General features: G+C 32.3%; 1 protein-coding gene across 1 annotated transcript; it reads left to right on the forward strand.

The window, feature by feature from the left end:
- PGSY75_0014900A (putative exported protein) lies at positions 1–300 on the forward strand (the record flags this gene model as incomplete). Its single annotated transcript, XM_018783286.1, has 1 exon — positions 1–300. A coding segment is annotated over one exon (300 nt), but the record flags the coding sequence as incomplete, so codon positions are not given.

The following is a 300-nucleotide window of genomic DNA, read 5'->3' on the forward strand; positions in this document are numbered from 1 at the left end:
TTCTTGCAATAGTTCCTCTGGTTGTTCCTGTCCTATCCCACATGAGGATTCTAAAAAAGAAAACTGTGAAAGTTCTAAGAAAGAAAAAAATGAAGTTCAAGAAGAAAGTTTAAATAATGAAACTGCCGAAGGATGTTCAACTGGTATGTGTCCATTACGAAAAAATGATGCTAAAAAGGAAAACTGTGAAAGTTGTAAGAAAGAAAAAAATGAAGTTCAAGAAGAAAATTTAAATAATGAAACTGCCGAAGGATGTTCAACTGGTATGTGTCCATTACGAAAAAATGATGCTAAAAAGGA

This window comes from Plasmodium gaboni (genome assembly GCF_001602025.1).
Source record: "Plasmodium gaboni strain SY75 chromosome Unknown, whole genome shotgun sequence".
NCBI classification, from domain to species: Eukaryota; Apicomplexa; class Aconoidasida; order Haemosporida; family Plasmodiidae; genus Plasmodium; species Plasmodium gaboni.